Raw genomic sequence first — 16,880 nt, forward strand, 5'->3', positions numbered from 1 at the left:
AATGAGAGTTTGCAATCATGCAGGTTCTCTGTATGTTTATTTTTCCAGTACTGTCTAACTTCCTGGTTTGTCTTATTTTCATGGGAATCTTCATGCAAAGCAAAGGTGATGTGCTAAATTATCAGTTATAGTTTCACAATGAGTGTAATAGGGACATATATCTGTATCCCTATATATCAAGGTATTGTCTTATAGGTCACATTTATATGAGGATATGAGGGAATAACACAGAATCCCCAAAGCACCCCACAAAACCCAAAGCCATTATATTATATGGAGAATAACCAATTTATCTTCATTCAAGATATAAATATCAGTTTTATTTTTTTATTAATTGCTCCTTCTTATTCAAATCAGGTCTCAGAATAATGATATAGCACTTGGGAGAAAAAATGCAGCCCAGCAATCCAGCTGCTGAAGCCAAAATGGAGAAGGTCTCCACAGCAACCACATATTTTCCCTTGGTGCTCAAATAGGTGGGAACAAATGACACCCAGACACTGCAAAAGACCAACATGCTGAAGGTGATGAATTTGGCTTCGTTGAAGCTGTCAGGTAAATTCCTAGCCAAGAAGGCCACTGTGAAAGTGACAGTGGTCAAGAGCCCCATAAAGCCAAGGACAGTATAAAACATTGTGGTTGAACCTTCGTTACATTCCAGGACAATTTCTTCAATCATGGAGTGCATGTCTGAATCTGGAAATGGGGGAGACATGGCCAACCACACTACACAGATGGTGAACTGAACTGTGAAGACAGATAGGACAATAGTGTTGGCCATCCTTCTCCCCACCCATTTCCTCATTTTGGAGCCTGGCTTTGTGGCCATGAAAGCAAGAACTACTATGGTTGTTTTACCCAAAATACAAGAAAGAGCTATAGAGAAAGTGATGCCAAAGATAGTTTGTCGCAAGAGACATTTTACTCGATCAGGTTTCCCAATAAAGAGCTGAGTGCAAAGGAAGGAGAGCAGGAGAGCAATAAGAAGTGTGTAGGTGAGGTTCCTGTTGTTGGCTTTGACAATGGGAGTGTCCTGGTGTTTAATGAAGATTCCCAGGACCACAGCTGAGACGACAGAAAAGGAGACTGCAATCATTACCAAAGAAATACCCAACAGCTCTTGGAAAGTCAAATAAGTGACAGTTTTTTGAAGGCAATTATCTTGACACTTGTTTGGATATTGATCCTCTGGACATGGGAAACAGTCATCTAAGTCTGGGGAAAAAGAACGAATAAAACTGTTTCACAGAACCATGATAGGTTTTAAGCATGGAGAATTAATAGCATACTTTGTTTACTGAGATATTATGACTTCATATTATTTTCTTTGAAAATCATATACAAAATGCACTAAAGGGTACAACCTATCAGATAAGATTTTCAGACACCATAATACTTATACTTAATAAATTTATATTTATTAATTTATCCATATATTCAACATATTCCTTTGCTTACCCATTTGGTCAGCTATCTTCCCTTCTGGACACTGCCTACAGTCATAGCAGCAGGATAATCTCCCTTCAATTTTTACCTTGCTGGAGCCAGAAGGACATTTCTCATTACAGATGGAAAGAGGCATTGTCTATTATAAATAAAATGAGATTTCTTTCATATGAAGCATATATGTGTTGGGAGTGTCCATTTCATCAATTATACACACCCAAACTCTTCCCATCCTCATCAACCTTAGTGTCCAAGTTTACCATTTTCTTTTGTTTCAAATTCATTAAAATTCAATTCAATGCAATTAATTTGTTCCTCAATCTTCAGCAAGTAGAAGAGGTGTGAACTTCAACTGCCAAAATTCCCCAGCCAGTATATTCAAGTTTGGAATTGAAGTCGACACCTCATAAATTTGCTAAGTTTGAGAAACAAGCACATCCTTTTTTTGATCTGAAATATTCATTTTTAATATATATTTGCATTTTGTTTTATCATATACCAATTTATCTTATTGCTTTGTCTTAGCTTATCTCAATTTCATTGCATTGAACTCAATGCTAATGCACTGATATGCTCAACTGTCTAATCCCAAAATCTAGTACTACAATTATTGTGATGATTTTGCATTGGAGATAATCAAAACTTATGGGCATTTCAATTTTAAGTCATCCATTTATATTTTAGCAGTTTATGTTCACATCACATAGAAAATTTTTTGAGGCTGCTAAATGCAAAGGTTGTTATCATGATAGTCATTTAATCATTTATTTCTGTGGATGAATGAAGACGCGATTTGTTAAAAACTGAAAAACGAAACACACCTGGTTAAATACAAGAGGCCAAACAGCATCCATGGTAGAAAAGGTGTGGAACTTGTCTGCGGGAACCATGGGATTAATGCTTCCAATTTGGACTCTTAGAAAGGACTTGTTTGGAAATGTGACCCAATTGAAAACATCAAACCCAGTTTCAAATTCTCCATTGGGGCCAAAAGAAACCTGTTCTCCAGCACTGTTGTTAAAAGAGACTTGCTGCAAAAAATGGTGGAGCTGAATGAAAAATCAAAGTAATATAAATATTAACAGGATTCCTTGAAATCATATGGAGAAACCTAAACTCCTTCTGTTTTGCTTACAGTCAATGGAATGCCATTTTTTAAATCAATCTACACTGTTTTTAATTGAAAAACAAATAAAAAATTATTTAGAACCATTTAAATTTGAAATTTTCTTCATGCTATTGATTTACAAACTTTTACATTTGAAACTGTTAAATATACAGGTTGTAGATTAAATAGCAAGCTTTACATATTATTTCATACATAAAGTACATATTCAGAGTTTTGCAGCATTAATTCAGCTCCACAAAAATAAACATAGATGGTTGTGTTTATTTACAGCACTTATTATGTTTATAATAAGTAGATTTTATAAACCAGTTGTAGATTTTTCCAACATGCAGCAAACTCAGACAGAAATATATTGAAAGGCACTTCTGCAGACAAGCAAATTAGTTTTGCATTTACTTTAGTTCAGCAGACAAGCAGAAGAGAGAAGCAGTTCATTTCAATAGACAGATTCAGAACTCAATGGCTTCAAAGCTGCACAGCTTAACATAGAGCCATGCCTAGGCTACTTCTAGTTTCAATTTCCATCCTAGGCTATTTCTAGTTTCAGTTTCCAAATTGTCCCCATTGGCTAATTTAGTTACCATGCATATTCTTTGGCTGACCTTGTTACCAAGCTCTATCCCAGTTCATGAATATACAACATAAGTTATATATTTAAACTTTTTCAATATCTTCATCTCATTTTCAAACTACATCCAATTTTGCATGAAAGATCTTTGTTATTCATATCATTCAGATCATATTTGAAAACTAATGGTAGTTTTTTTTTTTAAAAAAAATCTTTTCTTCATATAACAAAGCCAATAATTATATGTAAAAGGGTGGTCCATGAGGGGCGGTATTTCATAAAAATATGAAATACAAATAAATAAATATTCTTTCATTTTTTAACTGTCCAAAAAAGAAGGAAATGAGAAAAAAAATCCAGATTACAAACTAAGCAATGTGGCATATCCAATACAATGCCGTGAAATATGTGGAGATTTCTTCACTGGGGAAACAAAAAAATTCCTTCATAAAACATTACAAGATATTTTTACTTGAAGTCAAAAGAATCATCAAACTATATGTACCAATAATAACTCCCAAAACCAGATAAAACAGATTACCCATAACAATAAGGCAGCTTCAATCCAAAAAGATATAACTTTGGCAGAAAAACAAATCTGATCATGTTTCCAAGTTCAAAAGCCGATAAAAAAATGTATGCCACCAAGTAAAGACTGAATGCACCAATTATTACATTAAACAAGAGGAAAACCTTCTATGCACCAATTCTACCCATACTTTCTTCAACAAACTAAAAGACTCAAGGTCCATCCCACCCCTGAAAGGATCTAAAGGTAAAGACTGCAATGATGACACTATTAAAGCCAACCCCTTTAACACATTCTTTGGCTCTCTATTTATAAACAGGAATGGATCTTGCCCAGTATTTCCCAGATGAACTTCAGATAACCACAATGATCTAATACATATTGATTTTACAGAAGACAATGTTGAAAAAGGACTGCGCAATCTAAAACCATCCCTATCTATTGGACCGGATGGAATAAGTGCCTACTTCTTAAAAAAGCTATCTACTCCCATAGGCGAACCTCTAAGCCTAATCTTTGAAAAATCTTTCAGAATGATCTCCTTGCGAAAACAGGAAATTACATAAGAAAATAATTGATCTGGATTATGCTAATATCTGTCTGATGGGAGATTTTACTGGAATAATAAATGACAAATTGGACTATAAAACACAAAAAAACAGCAAAGAAAGCTAGAAAGACATTTCCAAAATCCTTCTTTCAAATGGTAGGTAAGATAAACTTAAAAGATGCATGGAGAGAGAGAAATGTGGAAAATAAACAATATACCTTTTATTCAAATAGACATGCATCCTAGTCTAGAATAGATATGATACGGATGTCAACAGAATTGCTTTCTAACACACAAGACAATGAAATAGAAGCAAGTATCTGGGCAGATCACAATCCAATAACACTTGTATGGAAATTACAAAAAAGGAGATCTAGATGGATTTTCAATAATACGATATTAAAGGAAAAAGACTTTAAATAGAAAATTGAGAGAGAATTGACTTTTTTCTTTGAAGAAAACACAAAAGAGGATACATCATTAGAGAACCTCTGGGACATGATGAAAGCTTATACAAGAGGCTTGATAATGGACAATACAAGGAAAAGAAATATCAAACAGAAAAAAAAATGTTTAAAACATTGGAAGATGACTACAAGAAGTTGGAAAAAGAACTACAGAAATTTCCACAAAAAAGGACATTAAAATTAAAATGGACATAACTAAAAATAAAACGGGGCTAATGGAAAAAGAAGAAATAGCACAAAAAATTAAAAATGCCAAGCAGAACTATTTTGAAGATGCAAAAAAACTAGGCAGATGGCTAGCATATACATTGAGAAAGGAAAGAGACTCGAGAAGGATAAATCAACTGATAAATAAACAAGGACATGTATTCTATGGAAATGCAGAGTAGAAAAAAATTATTCAAGATTATTACTGTACCATCAAGAGAATGTTCAGGAAGAAAGAATTCAACAATATTTACAAAAACAAATTTGCCTCAGATACCTAAAGAAATTGAAATAACGTTAGAACATTACATAACAATGATGGAATTAACAGAAGCTTTAAAAAAGCAAAACATTGGGAAAGCACCAGGTCTGGACGGTTTGCTAGTGGAATTTTTTAAGACATTCCAGGAAACATTGAATCTTCACTTATTAGAAGTTATGAATGAAGTTATGACAAAGAAGAGAATACCCAAAATATGGTCAGATGCATATATCACACTTGCACTGAAGGAGGACACAGACCCACAGCAAGTTAAAAACTACAGACCAATATCACTATTAAATTCAGATTATAAAATTTTTCTTCAATTCTGGCAGAAAGACTGAAAAGATACTTAAACAATTTTATTCACCCTGATCAAAATGGATTTCTGCCAAAGAGACAGATTAAATATAATATGAGAATAATTTTAGATACACTGGAATACTATGAGGCACATTCCGAAAAACAAATGGCTCTGATGTTTTTTAGATGCACAAAAAGCTTTTGATAATGTGAATTGGTGTTTTATGCTGTTACAATTGGACCAAATGGGCTTTGCTAAAAAATTTACTCAAGCCATAGAAACAATATATCATAAACAAACTGCAAAGGTTATGATCAATGGAGAATTAATAGACTTTAGATATAAGAAAAGGGACTAGACAAGGCTGTCCACTGTCGCCTCTGTTGCTTGTGTTAACACTGGAAGTGCTGAATAGGAACATCAGAGAAGAAAAAGAAATAAAAGGAATGAAAATTAAAAAAGAAGAGTATAAATTACAAGCTTTTGCAGATTTATATTAGAGGATCCATTGGCATCAGCACCTAAACTGTTAGAAAAGGAAGAAGAATATGGGAAAGTATCAGGAAAATAAACAAAGATAAAACAAAGATTTTATCAAAGAACGTGTTAGTAAGACAAAAGAAAGAATTGGAGGATGTTTGGGGGATCCAGGTCACAAATAAGGTTAAGTATTTAGGGATACACATAACACCAAGATGTAGCACACATAAGGAGGATAAGTATCTTAAACTTAAACAACAGATGTTGACAGATTGGATAAAATGGGAAAATTTATAATTATCACTGATTGGGAGAATATCTACAATTAAGATTAATGTATTGCCTAGAATCTTATATTTATTTGGATTAGGAAAGAATTTTTTGAAGATTTAAACAAAATAATGCTAAAATACATTTGGTAGGAAGAAAATGAGAATCAAACTTAAATTGCTACAAGATGCAAGAATAAGAGGAGGATTCACTTTGCCCAATTGGGAATTATACTACCAAGCAACGAGTTTGATGTGGGTAAAGGAATGGATAACATGAAAGAACTTTTGAATTTAGAAGGACATGACTTGCTGTTAGGAGAGTATGCCTTCCTCTGGTATAAGGGAACTAAAACACAGGGGTATTTTAGAACCCATTATATTTGAGAAGCATTGTTTCTAAACTGGTAGAAGATATTAATATTAGTATAAAAATATTAATATTATTTAAAAATTCCACTATGGATATCTGCTATTGAAGCTTTTTCCTATCCAATGATATATAAAAAGGAACAAACAGTTAGATTTGGTGAGATATTGAATAAAAAGGGTGAACTTAAATCTATACAAGCATTGGTAGAACAAGATGTAAAAATAAATTGGTTTTCATAACTGCAAATACAATCCAGATTTGATAAAGATGTTAAAACAGAAGGTATCTATGATAAGTTGACTGATTTAAATAAAATTTTTGACAGGTATTGATGAAAAAGTAATCAAAAAACTCTATGGATATTTGCTAGAGTTTAAATTAGAGGAAGAACAAGTAAAAGTAACAATCATTGCATGGGGGGAAAAATTTGGATATGGGATTGACTTAGATAAATGGCAAAAATTGTGGTCTCAAAATTATAAAATGACAATGTCAACTGCATATAAAGAAAATTTGTATAAGATGTTTTACAGGTGGCACTTACCCCTGACAAGAATTGAGAGGATGTTCAAGAATAAATTGGATAAATGTTGGAAATGTCATCAGATACCTGGTTTGTATTACAATATATGCTCAGATGCAAAAAAATATTGGACTATATCCACACATTGTTGGAAAAAATGACAAAACAACACATAGACTTTAAACCTGAGATATTTTTATTGGAAATTATACCGGAGATATATAGTAAAGAATTGAAATATTTGATTGTAAATTTTTTAACAGTGGCTAGAATTGTATTTTCTAAGAATTGGAAAAATGAAAAAATACCTATGCAGGAGGAAATTACTAAAAAAAATCATGGACTGTGCCAAAATGAGTGAATTGACATTTGAAATTATAGAACAAGAGGATAAACAATTTTATATGATATGGGAATCATTTTATTAATGGTTAGATAAAAAGATATGATAAAGAAATAGATGAGTAAGCCTTACAATAAAAGTTAATAGATTGATATAGAATGCAATATAGAATATATAACAATTGGATGAATGTATGATTAAATCATAATTAAAATTAGAATAATTTGTATAAAATGATGGAAAAATAATTTAGTCAAATGAATGTTTAATAATTGATATTACATAAGCACAAGCTAGATTGATAAGGTGACAGTTTGTATAACTTGTGAGTAATGGTAAGAAAAGGATAGCACAAAAGATTGTAACCAACTGACACACTGTATGTATACAATTGAAAGAGGGTTTTATGTATTTCTTTTGTATGTTTGTTGTAAAAAATAAAAACTTTTTTTAAAAAATGACCTAATACATATTGATTTTACAGTAGACAATGTTGAAAAAGCACTACACAATCTAAAACCATCTTTATCGATTGGACCAGATGGAATATGTGCCTACTTCTTAAAAGAGCTATCCATTGCCATAGCCAAACCTCTAAGCATAATCCTTGACAAATCTTTCAGGACCAGCTCCTTTCCAAATCTATGGTCACAAGCCACAGTCATCCTCATCTTCAAAAAGGGAGACCACAGCCTAGCTGAAAATTACAGAGCAATCTCTTTAGGCTGCGCCACCTGTAAAGTCATGGAATCAATTACTAACCAATACATTATCCTCCACTCAGACACAAACAACCTACTCTCTAATAAACAATTTGGTTTAAATAAAAAGCTATCCTGTAATCTGCAACTCTTACACTGAAAAAACACATGGACTACACAACTCAGATCAAAGCAATAGATTTAATCTACATGGACTTCTGTAAAGCCTTTGATTCAGTGGTACACGACAAACTACTCCTCAAACTAAAATCTTATGGTATCTCTGGACACTTGCATAACTGGATAGAAGCATTCCTGTCAAACAGAGAACAAATGGTCAAAATTGGGAGCATCTTATCAAATTCTGTACCTGTCAACAGTGGTGTCCCCCAAAGTAGTGTTCTAGGACCAACTCTCTTCTTACTTTACATAAATGACCTCTGTGATCATATTAAGAGTAACTGTGTTCTCTTTGCTGATGATGTAAAGCAATTCAGCACCACAGACAATACTGCTACCATTCAAAAAGACCTTGACTATGTCAGAATGGTGAATCAAATGGCAACTTCAAATCTCAACAAATAAATGCTCTGTCTTACATATTGGCCAAAAAAAACCACCAGAAAATAAAATACAGGCTGAATAGTCAAGACCTTGTCAACCTGTCAAGGATTTTGGAGTACTCATCTCTATCATCTGTAATGATAGCCAAAAAGGCATTAAGAGTGGTTAACCGAATCTTACATAGCTTTTTCTATGGTAATATCTAACTAGAGGACACAAAACATTTGCTAGACCAATACGCGAATACAGCTCATCAGTCCGGAACCCACATTACGTATTTGATATTAGCACAGTTGAGAAAGTCCAGAAATATTTCACAAGAAGAGTTCACCACTCCTCTACTTGTTGCAGAATACCTTATGCCACCAGACTTGAAATTCTAGACCTAGTCAACCTAGAACTATGTTGCCTTCAGTCTGATCAAAGTATAGAACATAAAATTATTTACTGTAATGTCCTACCAGCTTCAACCATAACAATACAAGAGCACACAACAGATACAAACTCAAGGTAAAAATGCACCAAACTTGATTGCAGGAAATACGACTTCAGCAACAGAGTATTCAATGTCTGTAATAATCTACCTGATTCTGTGGTTTCTTCCCCAAACCCCCAAAACTTTAACCTTAGACTTTCTACAATTGACCTCACTCCTTTCCTAAGAGGTCTGTACGGGGCGTGCAAAAGTGCACCAATATGCCTCCCGTATATTGTTTCTTTTATTTTTCTTATATGTTTACATGTATTCATAACTGTCATGCCCCTGGTGGAGACTGACTCTGAGGAAGAGGAGGAACAGCCAACAGGGAGTGGGAGTGTGGCTCCAGAGATGGTGGAGGAGGTTGGGGAAGGGCAGAGGCCAGCTGAACAGTCAGACCCATCCCCTATCCATCCTAGGTTATCCCAGGCCCATCCCCTATCCATCCTAGGTCATGCAGGGAGGAGAGGATCAGGGAAAATGAGGTCTATTCAGGAGGACATTACCATGATCCTCGTGGCTTGAGGCTGGGAGCTACAAATTTTGAAGACATCGAAGTCCACATTTTGGACCGAGAAAACTGCTGGTTTGAAAGAGGGATCAAACAGACCCTATGTCAAAATTGATCAGCTCTCTCTCAACAGAGGGGGAGGGATACCACATCATCTATCTCCAGTCTACTACACAGTCCTTTAAAGCCAGTACTTTTATACCTGATCATCCTTTATTTTGCATTAGCAAATATTACCTGCCACGTTGATTGAATGAAATGCTTCTGCCTCCTCTGATCAAATTTTTGACCATCTTTGAGTTGGGAGGCATGCAAGGCCCTCACAGCATGTGCCACAGCATACACTGCATTGTAGATGCTGTAACTAAGTGCACCCATGGTGGTATCAAAGACAGAATTAGGAAGAGTGTCCAGCTTCTCTTCTCCAGTGCAGATCCTTTCAGCATTCTCAGCTGAAATATCACTAGAAAATGAGCATTCAAATGCATCTTTCCAGAAATCCCTAATAAATCCATTGTCTTTTTCAAAAATTGGGTTTTTCGTCTGCATAAATTGTTGGAATCCTATTAGCTTTTTTGAATGAAGTGCAAAGGAAATTGCACCATGGAGGAAATCAATGGGCAATGGTCTTTGCATTAGAATAGAGGTGAATTCCATTTGAGCTGGCATGATCCAAACTTTGGCTTTTCTCTCCTTTGGAATATCATCAGAATCTAAAACAGAGAGCATCAACCTCAATGTCACTATGCTTGAAGTTTGAGTATTCAAAATCACAGCAATGACTGTACTCCCCATGATTATTCTATATAATTTATCTGCTTCCTCCAACATTTCAGCAGCTTCATTACCATACATCTGTTGGGGAAGACATTCTATAAAGTCAAAGCAGATTCCTCTCTCCGAAAACATGGAAATACTCTTTTGAATGAACCTCTCTCTATCTTCCTCTAACCGATAAATCATTCCAACCCAGATCCATCCAAAATGCAACAGTAAGTACAGGATTCCTTTAAATTGGTGGATCTCGTCAGGGAACATCCATTTTACAAAAAGTGCTGAATTGTCATTATATGTCAAGGATGGTGATCCAAATGTGATCTAAGTGGGAAAAAGACAGAAAACCCAGTGTTTTTTTAGAAAAAAAAATATAAAGGACTAATGCATATATCTTTATGTATTGACTGGGCCTGAGTGGGTGTTCCAGGCAAGTTCCTAAATATAAAAATTTTACCAAATAATGCCTGCAAATTTAGTACTGCTCATCAAGCAAAAAGTAGAATCCTTTCTTCATAATCTTCATATCTACTAACTTCCTCATAATTAAATGACACATATTTTTTGCTTCCAAAATCATTTTTATAGGAGTGATTATCAGGACTGAACATTTGAAAATAATTCACTTGTGGACTTTCCATGTTGATCCATATTTTACTTACCTGGGGAAATTTATAGTTGCACAGAGTGGTTGCCATATTGAGACAGGTTTTAGTCTGGGGTCCTCCAATGATGGCCACCATATTTGTCTGGTCAATACATTTGTAATTTGGGATGAATTTATCTTTTGTAGATAGAAATTCCATTGCTAAAAGGTAAGTTGTATAATCCTCAGGATAGTTGGTAGCAATGTGGAAACCGAGGCTAACATTGGACAAAATCCCAGAATTTTCATTGATGTCCTTTACAGCAAATGCCAGAGCCAATGTGTATTGGTAATTTTGGGTGAGGAACCTTCAGTGAGAATTATAAATTGAATGAATATACTTCTGTTTTAGATTCGGACAGTAAATATTTTAAACATATTTCTGTGTGTATATACATATATACACGCACACATTTAAAATATCTACTGTCTGAAGATATATAGTGTCTGTCATACAGACACATATACACAATACATACATACTTAGTGGGTGCATATATGTCTGTTTGGACATGCATACATATATACTTACATACCGAAACAAATATCTGGAAAACCATAATTTGATTATATGATGGAGAATCACATATAGGGTGGAACAGTATGCTAAAATCAAACTGAGAAAGCATTTGTACCCTGCTTTCTTCTGTATTTAAGATTCTTCTTCTGTACTTAAGATTTTAAATTCATGATAAAATATCTCTTCCAGAATGAATTTGGATGCTAAGGTAATTTTTGATTTCAGTTTTGTCTATATTTTGCCCAATTTTTTCTAAAAGCAGGAAGTCAGTTGTATTTCTCAAACACATCAGAGGGCTTAGTGTTTTACTTTTTGGTTGAGATGAAATAGGAAAAGCTTGGGATTATACTGAGATCTCCAAGTTTTGAATTTTTCAATCTTTTTAGTGTCCTAGAAAGTTGATTTGTCTCAATTTAACCTCCAGTGATTGAACAAGTGGATTTTCTCCCAGTTATGGAATGAAAAATGGCTAACCATAGACACTGGATTAGCATATTGACCACTAGCAACTGAAATATTTCAACAGAAAAATGGAACATAGATAATACAGTATAGGTAGAAATAAGGAAAATAAGAAGAGGAGCTGGAGGAGTAGTGACAGGGGGATACTTACATGTACTGATCAAGTACTTCATGAGAAGGAAGGCTTTGGAAAGTGATCTCATCTGAAAGAAAGAAGACTTGAAAAATAATTGCAGCAATGATTAAGTCTCCAGACTGATAATACTTGTGAATGACTGGAAGAGGACTACTGAGCTTGCAGTTATAAATAGGGGAAATTAACAGGGTAGGAAAAAAACATAAAACTACGGTCCTGATCATAACCAACTCAGTGTAATACATAGTCATTATGGACATTAAAGGGCCACTGCTATGTTACCATTCAACCAAAGCCATGGGTTGGGCACTCATTTACATTACTAAAGATAGTACAATGAAGGTTATCTGGAATTAAGACAAGGATGTATCACAGAACAAACACAAATCCTTCTTTTTCTCCATGCAGGCAGCTCTTTATATTTCTGAGCAGATGTGAATGCTATGTAATGTCTTAATCTTAGGGTCATAATTTTGTCAGTGTCTACTGAAATTCCCTTGAGAGATAGAGTAGAAGGGACACTGACTATACTTAATTAGTAATCAGTACTATTATTTTTTCCAAAAGTACTGTCTTTGAAGAATATCACAAGGAAACATGTTTACCACATCTCAGTACTCACTGCAACACTCCTATGAACCTTTGAAACTAATACACAAAGTAGAAAATGGTGCAGTGGGAGGTTATATCCATGAAGAAGAAAGCAAAATACAATTAGAAAGAAAAAGAAATATGTCTGATGAGGTCATAGTGTTCTCTCCTTTGTTAAATACAGGATCTACCTTGTAAAGTAGTACTGTAACAATTACTTAAGCTTTAGAAGGATTTACTGATCCCATATCCCATAAGCCTGTGCATTTTGTTAGGTGGGACCTAGCAGGAAAGCACTTTCTGCCCTGGCCTTATCTTGAAGATCATTCTTGCTCTCAAGATGTGGCTGGCCCCAATCAAGTCATCCTTCTGGAAGGCCTTTTAAAGACCAGAAAGTCAAATGTCCTGGGGAATCATATCTTAGAGGGGATCCTACTACATGACATTATATGACAGAAAATGCTCTGTCTTGACATGACACAATATGATGTTTAATTGAAATGCACTGTCTGTTATCCTTTTTTTCCATTTAGTTTCTATCTTTGTAATTTAGTATGGAATAAATCAACAAATGGAAGTTAAAATCAAATACTAATCGACTTTTACAAACAACTACTATTTTTACTTTTTGTTCTTTTTTGTTCATTTTTCTTTATTTTTCTTCTGCCATTTATAAAAAACAATAAATAGCAATTTAATGGAGATTTCACTTTTTAGTATGTAGCTCAAGAAAGAAACATTTATTACACCACAAAACAATTCCATCCATTTTACAGTTATTTATTATGGATTAGATAGCTCAAGATTTTCAGTCACCATAATACCGATTAAAAATTTAACCCCGTTTATATTATTAAATCTCCCATATATTCAATATATTCCTTTCCTTACCCATTTGGTAAGTTATCTTTCCTTCTGGACACTGTCTACAGTCATAGGATCAGGATAATGTCCCTTCTATTTTTACTTTACTGTAGCCAAAAGGACATTTCCCATTACAGATGGAAAGAGGAATTGGAATTCTTTCACATGAAGAGCTTAAAGGTTGGAAGTGTTTATTTCATCAGGTATATATACGCTAACTTTTCACATTCTCATCAAAACTAAGTGTCCCATTTCGCCATTTTCTTTTGTTTTAAATTTTAAAAAGAGTATACTCGGAATATTGCATCCAATTTTGGTTGCCCCAATGTAAAAAGATGTGGAGAGTTTAGAGAGAGTGCAGAGAAGTACAACCAAGATGATTAGTAATTGGAGGCTAAAATATATGAAGAACGATTGGAAGCAGTCTTGCAATATCTTAGGGCTTTCTACAAAGAAGAGGCATTCAACCTAAACTCCAAATCACTTGAACGCAGGATAAGAAGCAATGGGTGGAAACTAATTAAGGAGAGAACCAATTTAGAATTAAGGAGAAATTTCCTGACAGTTAGAACAATTAATGGGTGGAATGGCTTGCTCAAGAAATTCTGAATCCTCCAACACGAGACATTTTAAAGAAGAGATTGGACAACCATTTGTCTGAACTGGTGTAGGGTTTCCTGAGTAAAGGGGTTGGACTAGAATACCACCCAAGTTATTCTGTTATCTCCCCGAACCAGCATGCTGAAGTTGGGAGATGAAATCCACACCTCATAAAATTTGCTGGCTTGAAGAAACACTTGTTTAACTGTTCCTTTTTTTCTTGTTTCCATTGAATTGTGGTCAATTGTGAGAGTCTGCCTGGAGAAGTTTTCTTGCAAATTTTTTTAGAAGTGATTTGTTATTTTCTCGTTTCTAGAGTGAGAAGAGGCCTCAAATCATTCAGCTGTGGTTGTGGAAGGACTAGAAGCACACCTTCTCCTTAATGATTTGCATTAAAGATTTGCTGATAATTCCCTCACTCAACTCTTGTCACCAAAATGCTTATTAACTTAATGTTAGCCCTAACCCTTTTTCTGTCCATAAGTGAACAATGTAGGGAAAATGTTTCTATGCAATTATTAAGTTCAACTGTGCATGATGCCACTTATAAATAAATTCCCTCTTAGGAACCTGCAATCTAATTACAAAGCAGTTTTCTGTGTCATATTGTTTTCCTCTTTTATTCATATAGGTTATATCATTTTTATAAAAATAATATCTCCTTCCCCTTTTCAATTATTTTTATTTATTTTATTTGTTAAATTTACATGCTGCCCTATAGCACATAAATGCTATCTACAGTGAAAGGGTGATTTTTCTGCTTAATGTGCAATCATATTCCTTTACTTGGATTACCATAACTAGTTAGCTGGTTAGGCAGAAAGTCTATGCTAAAAGAATGACTTTCTGCTCCCTGTTTAATTTCTTTCAGGGAGGCAAATATAAATTTAAGTTTAAGGAGATTTCACCAAAAACCATGTTCAAGCCATTTTAAAAATAGTTTCACTCTGTTGCAACAAATGTATTCTTTCCATTAAGCTATGAGCATTTCTAGAGTGTCATTTATTGTATTTTACTGTGTCTGATCCTCATTTTAATAATATGACCCACTGAGTAATTAGTAGAGATTACTACTATGGTTTGTACTGGGATGATTTTGCACTGGAACTAAATAAATAAATAAATACTGTTTCATTACTTCAATACTTAAGCACTGATTACTTCATTACCTCAAAACATAACTTTTCTACCTCATAACCTATACCAATGATTAGATAATGATGTCTCTAAAACAATTTCTATAAAATAATTAATTGATCAATTGATTAATTGACTTATTGTTTGATTGATTAATGTGGTTGGAATGTTTAGTGCAAATAGTGTGATTACTGATCAGTGTAAATGATCAGTGATTTATGTAATTTAACTTGATTAGTAAAATTAGTGATTTAGTGAATTTAATTGACCAGTGTGATTAGCGATTAGTATAATTAATTGATTAGGCTGATTGTGATTAGAGCTTAGTGTAATTAATTGATTAGGCTGATTGTTGCTTAGTGAAATTATTTGACATGGGTGATTATTGTATTTTATTAATTAGTGTGATATTTGCAGCTTTGCTCCGCATTAGGAGGGCTTCTCATTGAATCCAATGCATCAAGAAAGAGACCAAGCCGGTTCAGTCTTGGATGAGCAGCCCCGAACACGCGCTCAGGGAAGCTCTTTTATTCAACACACATTGTTAAACGTCACAAAAGAGAAAGTCCAGTCTACTTTACATGTTAAAAGAGTGGGGGGTCTCAGTGGATACATTGTAGCGCCCAATCACAGTGCTTAAGGGATACAGTGTAATCAATCCGCGCCTGCAGTCCAGCCAGTAGCCCAAGGTGGGCAGCATCCTTTTGTTCCTGATACCTGCTTTCAGCCTACGTGAGGTCTTGCAGGTATCGAAACTCCTTTGCCTACGTGAAGCTTGGCATATATCAAAACTCCTTTGCCTACGTGAGGCTTTGGCAAATGCCCAGGCTGTTAGATGTGGATTCGCTGCTGCAATATTGGCTATATTGATTACCCAAATATCTTGTTTGCTTGAACAATTTTATCAATGTACCATCTCAACAAACCTTCCATGCCAGGAAAAAAACCCAATGCCAAATACCAACCCAAAGAGAAAGAAAAAAATTGTGGTCTCAAAATTATAAAATGACAATGTCAACAGCATATAAAGAAAATTTGTATAAGATGTTTTACAGGTGGAATTTCCCGCTGACAAGAATAGCAAGAATGTTCAAGAATAAATTGGATAAATGTTGGAAATGTCACCAGATACCTGGCTCATATTACCATATGTGGTGGACTTGCGAGGACGCTAGAAAATATTGGACTAGAATTCGCATATGGTTGGAAAAAATGACAAAGAAACATATAGATTTGAAGCCAGATATTTTTTTATTGGGAATCTTACCTGATACATATAATAAAAATTTGAAGTATTTGATTATAAATGTATTAACAGCGGCTAGGATTGTATTTGCCAAAAATTGGAAGAGTGAGAAAATATCATCAGAGGAAGAAATTATTAAGAAAATATTGGAATGTGCTGAAATGAGTAGATTGACATTTGAAATCAGAGAGCAAGAAGAT

General features: G+C 34.3%; 1 protein-coding gene across 1 annotated transcript; it reads right to left on the reverse strand.

The window, feature by feature from the left end:
* Window positions 1-319: 319 nt before the first annotated feature.
* Window positions 320-13,728, reverse strand: LOC148124268 (vomeronasal type-2 receptor 26-like). Its single transcript, XM_087917253.1, has 6 exons — window positions 13,725-13,728; window positions 12,258-12,309; window positions 11,141-11,432; window positions 9,942-10,802; window positions 1,459-1,585; window positions 320-1,215 (listed from the first exon to the last, which is right to left on the reverse strand). Exons 1-6 carry the CDS (start codon window positions 13,726-13,728, stop codon window positions 320-322), a joined length of 2,232 nt encoding a protein of 743 aa, XP_087773379.1.
* Between the last annotated feature and the right edge of the window lie 3,152 nt (window positions 13,729-16,880).

This window comes from Pseudonaja textilis, chromosome Z, assembly GCF_049901715.1.
Source record: "Pseudonaja textilis isolate UNSWEBS1 chromosome Z, rPseTex1.2, whole genome shotgun sequence".
Classification (NCBI taxonomy): domain Eukaryota; kingdom Metazoa; phylum Chordata; class Lepidosauria; order Squamata; family Elapidae; genus Pseudonaja; species Pseudonaja textilis.